General features: G+C 39.9%; 1 protein-coding gene across 1 annotated transcript; it reads right to left on the bottom strand.

Moving 5' to 3' along the window:
- Positions 1-134: 134 nt before the first annotated feature.
- Positions 135-7,436, bottom strand: LOC125775275 (F-box/WD repeat-containing protein 7-like; the record flags this gene model as incomplete). The annotated part of the gene is given in 5 exon segments (XM_049462057.1): positions 135-360; positions 435-616; positions 709-2,829; positions 2,912-4,249; positions 6,719-7,436. Coding segments are annotated over 5 exon segments (3,891 nt in total), but the record flags the coding sequence as incomplete, so codon positions are not given.
- Between the last annotated feature and the right edge of the window lie 238 nt (positions 7,437-7,674).

The raw sequence follows: 7,674 nt of genomic DNA, 5'->3' as shown, positions 1-7,674 counted from the left end.
CTATAAATATGTAGTAGATGAATACAAATTTCAATAAACATTTTCGATAATAAACGATAAATTTATAATCATCGATATATTATAATGTAAATAATACATTATTTTCCATATAAACAATAATAAAAATATTTTACCTGCAAGGAATAAACACGATTTGAGTGCCCAGAGAGGGTGTGCAGACATTCCTGCCGTTCGGGATGCCAAATCTTAACCATGTAATCGTAAGCTCCCGACACAATCAATTTGCCATCATATTGCACACAACGCACCGCCGCCAAATGGCCCACCAAAACATGCAAACATATACCTTGCACAATATCCCAAACACGTAAAGTCGCATCGCGCGAACCACTGACGACTCTACAACAAACAAAACAAAAAAAATCATTTAAACATCGTGATGCGCATTCAGCAATTATTAAATTAGTACTTACTTATTGCCGTGTAAATGCATACATCGCACGGTGGATGTATGCCCCTGCAATGTGTGTAAACATTGGCCGGAATCCATGTCCCAGACTTTCAGCGTGCGATCGGTACTACCTGAGATTATTATATTACCCGCCATCTGTGAGGACCAGACACCACCAGTGTGACCGACCAGCGTGCGTAAACACTATAAATAAAACACCACAGTTAATATGTGTAAATGTCAAGGATTATATTAGAGATATAAATTATATAGCTATAATGCAGCACCCAACTTACCCTGCCAGTCACAGCCGACCAAACCTTCAATGTATTGTCATCTGAGCCGGACACTATGCGGTTGCCGGAAAATTGCAGGCAAGTGATAACATGATCGTCATGCCCTTTCAGTACCTTCGGTTCGCGTATTGGTCGCGAACGCCAATTCATTTCGATTATATGCTGGCGCATATATGCCGCTTTCCACGGTGAGGCAATTGGTGGCATATTGCCCGCGCGTCCGCGCTTCGGTCGATCCGTACGTGGCTCCGTGAGTATTTGCGCCTTGCGACATTTCTCCTTCCACAACAAATTATCGTCACATAAAAAGCGCCAACTGCGACAAGTCTGCGCGGCACGCAACAAATCTTTTGGATCCAAATAAGTAAGCACTTGCAGTGCTAGCTCACGCGGCAGCAGTGAAATAAAGTCGCGTTGGAATTGTGGTTCAATCACTTTCATCATGTGACGAACTTGTGTTGGCTCGCAATACTCAATCAGACGATCGATGGCCATCAGTCGCTCAACATGTGTCCAACGTTGAAATTGTGTCAGCCAATGTTGTAATTCGGGAGGTGGATTCTCACGTGTAGGTATTATGGAACGCGGAGTTCGACGACCCACAGGTGAGTTATTGGTGCCTGACAGCGGTACCAATTGTGTTGAAGTTGTGGAGGGTTTAGCTACTAAAGCACTACAGTGGCGTGGAGTTAACGCAAAATCATAAGCTATACGCTTTCTTCCATTAACGTCGTCAATGTTGGCAGTATTACCGCTGCTAGATATTACTGCATTGGCGTTGGCATCCGGCAAACGGCTATCGTATTTGCGTTTACGCTGTTGAGCGTTAATGTGCGCACAGGTGGATGCATTTTCCGCAGTGCTGTTTGCGCCACCATTGCCACCCACCTCCTCTGATATCGAAACCATTTGTATATAATTTGACAGATCACCATCTTTGGCTGTGCAATTGGCGCTGATATCGGCACCAGCGCCGGTCGAAGAAATGTCAGCTCCATCAACGTCCGTCTCGTTTAAGCTGGTATTGCTACCGCCGTGACTGCTATTGCTTGCGCTGCTACTACTACTATGATTGCAAGTACATATTTCCTCATCGGAAGTGTTCTCGTCACAATCGGCCCACGAAGCTTCCTCATTATAATCAGACATAACTGCTTGAGCTGCAGCCTGGGCCAACGCCTTGAAAGCTTCAAGGGACATATCGTCAGGAGGATTGCTCAGCTGAGCTGCAAATTCGGCACGTCGACGAAATCTTGCAGTAGTTGGAAGGGCATTGACATTTCCCGAATCCAGTGAGCCAACAGAACGTCTGAGGTAACGTTCATTCGTTTGAGCGCTAGCGTGTACCTGACGTAAATTCTTCATGGACGGAGCATAATGACAGCGAGCAGACGAAGTTGAAGGTTGAGCGTCATCGAAAACAGGAATGACTTCGGCGCTGCCTGTGGAAGCTGCAGCGAGTGCTGCATTATCTGCAGCTACTGCTACAACGGCATGCATAGAACTTGTGCGACTACAGCCTCCTACATCGGACTTATCAACCAATATATAGGGTATCAGCTGCTGTTGTTGTTGTTGCTGCTGCTGCTGTGCCTGTTGCGGCTGCTGCTGCTGTTGCACTCGCTGTCCACAATTAATGGTTGTTGATGTACTACTCATAAGACTGTCATTCGAATTAGAGTTTGAGTATATTTCCGCTCCCCCGCCGCCAACTGTGCAAGCTGCGGCGCCTGGCAATGATGAGGATGAAGCCGATGTGGCAGTAGGTGCCTCTACAATTACTGAAGATGAAGTAGACGAAGATAATGAAGATGAAGAAGATGATGTCGCTGAAGAGGACGAAGAAGCAGTTGTAGAAGTAGATGCCGATGAAACGGAATTCGTAAACGTATGGGATGATGAGGTTAACGATGTCAGACTGTTCTTATTGCCAGTTTGTGTGGATTTTAGCTGTGTTTTGGAATTGTTGGCACCTTTGGTTCGATCTTGAAATGATTGTGTTTGCCGATGTAAGGGATGACTTAGAGAAGAGCACAAATTAAGTTTGGCAGTAGATTTGGTTAAACGACTGGTGTGAGGGCGACTACTTGTTGGCGTTGACGTTGGATCCTTGTAAGCGCACTAAAAAAAAGAACGTTAATAATCATATACAAATAACTTAAAAAGCAATAAATAGCACAACATATAAACAAATAATAAATACCTTGCTGTCGGAAGAAACGGCACGACCAACACCGTTGTGACTGCTATTATTTATATTGCTGCTGCTGCTGGGACAATCATCTCCCAACTCCAACTGTTCCTGTTGGCTTCCTGAGTCTTTTTGCTGATTCTGCATACACGACGATTTTATCAGCCTTAAGTTAAGCATATTTTTCTTCGCGACTGTGCTATTTTTCAAAATAATACCACCAGTCAGCCTTTGCTCTTCCTCGAAATCGGTGCGTTCTATCGCATCAATCGTTTCGATATCGGCAATTTGTGGTCTTGGTAATACTACAATATTATTTTCGTTGCTTTTTGAACTGGTAGGACGTTCGCGTAGCTTTTCACTAGACGTGTTGCTTATGTTCATTTTTTTCAGTCGAAATGACATGCGATCAGGAAGTATTTCATTGCCATCAAGCCCTAAAAGTGCTGTTATTACGCTAGACTTAGCTTCGCCGTTTGTAGTTCGAGCATTGTTTTCATCCATTTTGCCAAATGCCATTGCCATTGCCTCATCTGTTTGCATAAATTCATCGCTCAGACGTTTGGGTTTTCCTGTTTTCTCACCAAACTCGCCTTTTTCACCACCACTGATACTATTCAGCTGAGCATGATGTTGATTTTGTTCCTCCACCACTGGTGTTTCGAGATAAATTGTCGCACCGTGCCCATTCGTCACAATAACGCTGCCCATATCATTGCTCAATTGACTATTGGTACTGTTAGTCGAAAAACGATTGTGATCATGCTGATTGGAATTATCTTCCAAACAATGTTGATTAATATCATTTTTATTCGCAGGCGCTAAAGACACATCTTCCACTTCCGCTACTTCGCTTTCCGGCACAACACCTTCATCATCGTCATCATCATCATCATTTATTACAAAAACTTCTGAGACATCGAAAAATTTCTTGTTGGTGCACGATGTATCGTCCGACACTCCCACCAATTTAATTGTATCTGTAGAAGAGCTGTCGTCCACCACAACCTCTCTGTGGCCATCTGAACTGCTTGGCGGTAGAGAGTTGGACGAACTTATTTCAAATGTTTCCAATACACCGGATGTAGTAGTTTCGTCGTCCAAAACTTCTGCAAAATCATGTCGTGAGTCAACGAATTCACCTTGCAACAGCGACATTGAGGCCGTATTCAAATTGAACGAAGTTGAAGGTTGTTGATTCAGCGATAATGAATCTGATTGTTCCTTTTTATTGTTATCGGCAGCAACAACGGTGGTTGTAGCAATGCCAAATATATTCGAATCAATGGATTTGGGACATTTTTCTTCCATAATACGGTACGACCAGCAGTTGTCTCCAAATATAGTACGCTGTAAGAAATAAATTGTTTTAGTAAGTGATAATATGAATAGAAAATAGAGTATATATAGAAAAATTATGGAGTGTAAATATTTGTTTAGAAATATAGAATATAATTAAGAGCAAAATTTAAATGCGCGTTAGTCTGAATATATTTTTATTAATTAGTTACGACATACATACATTATCATACAAATTTTAATTTTTATAATAAATACATATTAATAAACTCTTGTTACTAGGCTCTAATATGCAAGTGCAGAAATTCGATATTGCATTCACCCACAGCGATTATGTAAACCAAAATTGAAGTAAATAAAATAATAAAAAAAGACAATCAAAGAACTCTTGTTTGTACGGACGATGATCTTCTCGCACGAAATTCCCACAAGTATTCAGCAAACCATAATCGTACAACATATTGGTTGTTTGTATGGTAAAAACGTGTACTCATACTCGCAGGCGTTGTAGCGTACTCATCTCGCTGTGGACGGGTAGTGCAAATGCGAATTCAAAAATTCCCATACACACACTACCACAGCAGAAAAGACAGTAAGCTAACACAACAAAGGCAGTTTAAATTATACCAACAACTAAGAAAAAACATTTAGTACTACACCATCAATGATGGCATTCAACAACAACAACAACAACTGATCACAAATAGTACCCATTGTCTCACGTTCAAATGGCGATTCTCATGGGTACATGCACACATACACATGGCAACTTATGTATTTCTCTATATAAAAGTACAAAAACAAAAAATAAAAAGTAAATAAAGCGAAAATCGCATACAAACATACAAACATGTAAACTGCAAAAAGAATCGGTGGGAAAGACAGTACATGAGTACGCAGCAGCCAGTCAACTAGCCAGCAAGCCCAACACACGATCCAACAATTCAAAGTGCCTGCCTATGAGAGGTTGCCTTTGTAGTAAAAAATAAAAATAAAAAAAAAACCAATTGCATTACAATCAAAAGGAAATCACAAAAGTGCATTAAAGCAGAGTAAACGAGCTACAACGATCGAGCGTAACCAGAATGAAGACGATACTCAATGGATATGTGTAAATGAGTTGAACCGAACCCTGTCAAAAGGAGGAGCGAATGATCGAGTGATCAACGAAATAAATGAGACGAATGAACTGCGACTAACTGGTGTCGGTGAATATTTTAACATGGTGAGGAGCAAAGATTTTGTATAAATGCTAAAACAGTAGAGAATCACACATACGTGTGTTGACGACGACGAATAAACGTATTGCTGCGTGCACCTTGCGGCAAAAATTTCTGCCGCAACCAAAAAAGTATATACTTACGTACATGTGTATGTATATACTTTGGTGGCGTTCTCTGTATATGCACAGACAACGTCATTGAAGTACGCCAGCTGTTGTATTCCAATAGCATTTACTGTTCATATACGATCTTTTGTGAGAATTATGTGTTTTCCTCATTTTTATACTTGTTCACAAAAAATTGTAAACGGTAACACATCTGGAAACACAGTCAATCAAAAGCAAATATACTAAACAAATCATACATAACGAGACAATTTGAAAAGGTCAATAATATGTTAGCTAACAAGTTCTTAAAGCTCATTGCGAACGACGTAGCATTAAAATTTTATATTATTATTTATATCAACTTCGTAAAATGTTTAGGATTTCACTTTTAATAATTTTCTAATGCGCCACCATCGTGAATTCAACTTTGAGAAGAATTAATTGCACAGCGGACACAATATTAATAATTTATCTAGCAGGACAAACGCCACAAGATCATTTCATGAATTTATGTTTATTAACGTCCGTTAAAGTTTTCTCACCACCAACATTATCAATATCTAGCGACATTTGTGTCGGTATGCTTTGCAATCTATTAGGAAACAATGTCTGTGGTGTTAGCGGCGCTGCACGTTTACCTACCTACATATAAATTTCTAAGCTATTTATGAGCATCTTGCTGCGTTACTTGGACAATAGAATTCTCGCACACTGATTCTTACCTGAGAGAATGTATGCTTCTAATAAAATGAAGATGAAAAGATGAGCATAGCCCAAAAAGTGACACTACATTATATGATGGTTGCGGGGCAGAAGTCAACACAATGACTGTCACAGCTGTGAATGTAAAACTAGAGGTGCCTTTGCTTATAAGGTCACACCATACTGAAAAACTTCTGAATAGGACGAGCAGCGGGTTGCACTTCTGTATGTAGAGCTTGACACATGTAACGGAATTTTATATTAATTGTACAGCAAAAATCGGAACTATATGAAGGATATAAAATATACATATGTATGTATGCTTGAAAAATTTTTTGTAGCAATTTCCGATGGTTATATGAAGAATAAAACTTCAAACTATTATTACTAATTGTATGAAGAAATAAACTTCAAATTGCATGTGGCTGGGAGTAGCTTTTGCCAAAATTAATTAGATATGTATAGAAATGTATGTATAAATGTCCAACCGGTGAGACTACACGCATAAACATTCCATGGCAAAATAAACTATTGAACCATAATTGATTTTCACTACGAACTTGTGCGAAACTGTTTTTAAAATACAGATTAACCGAAGCCAACAACAAAGTTAAAATTTAACTAGTCAAAAATTATGCCGCTTCAAATTACTCGGGGGGAAATGCATAAAGACGACAAACGGGTAGCGACGCATCGAGTTCCGGTGCAGCTAACGTTTTTACACGGATAAAAAACAAATCGCATTACATACATACATATATGAACACAAAAAAAATGAGAAAATGCCGACGTAGCAGAGCAAAGCAGAGACGCTATGAGTTTCACTACAGCATATACACACATATTGCCACTGGTACTCCACCACATACACAAAATCGCACACGCGCTCGCACCGCTGTTAACAAACGTCACGCACCCCAAATCAGGAATTTTTGGTTTTTTCTTCTACTACTTTGGCTCCCCACCTTTTCACTGTTACTCTGCCCCATTCACGATGCACACACCACACACACACATACACATGTACAATGAGGACGATTACACTTGCAAATTAACGAAAAAATTTCACTGCAAATGGCCTCCAACTCGATGCATAATAAGAAAATTTCAGAAATTCAGCACATTTTCCCCATTTTACATTGGGGAACATCTTTGACGAGGATTGCAACTTCTTTTACGTTTCGTTTTATGCCTTTGTTGCTGTCACAAACCACTTTGAAGAATTTCAATTCTTCAATTATAGAAAAGCTTGCTCTCACCTTTCTGTGCACTTTATACGAATCAAATTATTGGGCCTTCTCTGTACACCGCGATTGCTACGCCCTTAACGTTAATTCAATTATTTTAGTATAACTAAAAGTTTTCTATGCAATTTTCTAATGTCCAAATACTTCTGAGTTCTTTCTTGCAAACTGTCGAATTCTTCAGTGAGTGAGACGTATAA

The sequence above is a fragment of the Bactrocera dorsalis genome, unplaced genomic scaffold (assembly GCF_023373825.1).
Source record: "Bactrocera dorsalis isolate Fly_Bdor unplaced genomic scaffold, ASM2337382v1 BdCtg243, whole genome shotgun sequence".
NCBI classification, from domain to species: domain Eukaryota; kingdom Metazoa; phylum Arthropoda; class Insecta; order Diptera; family Tephritidae; genus Bactrocera; species Bactrocera dorsalis.
Note: the sequence above shows the minus strand (reverse complement) of the source record. Positions and strands in the feature narration are given on the sequence as shown.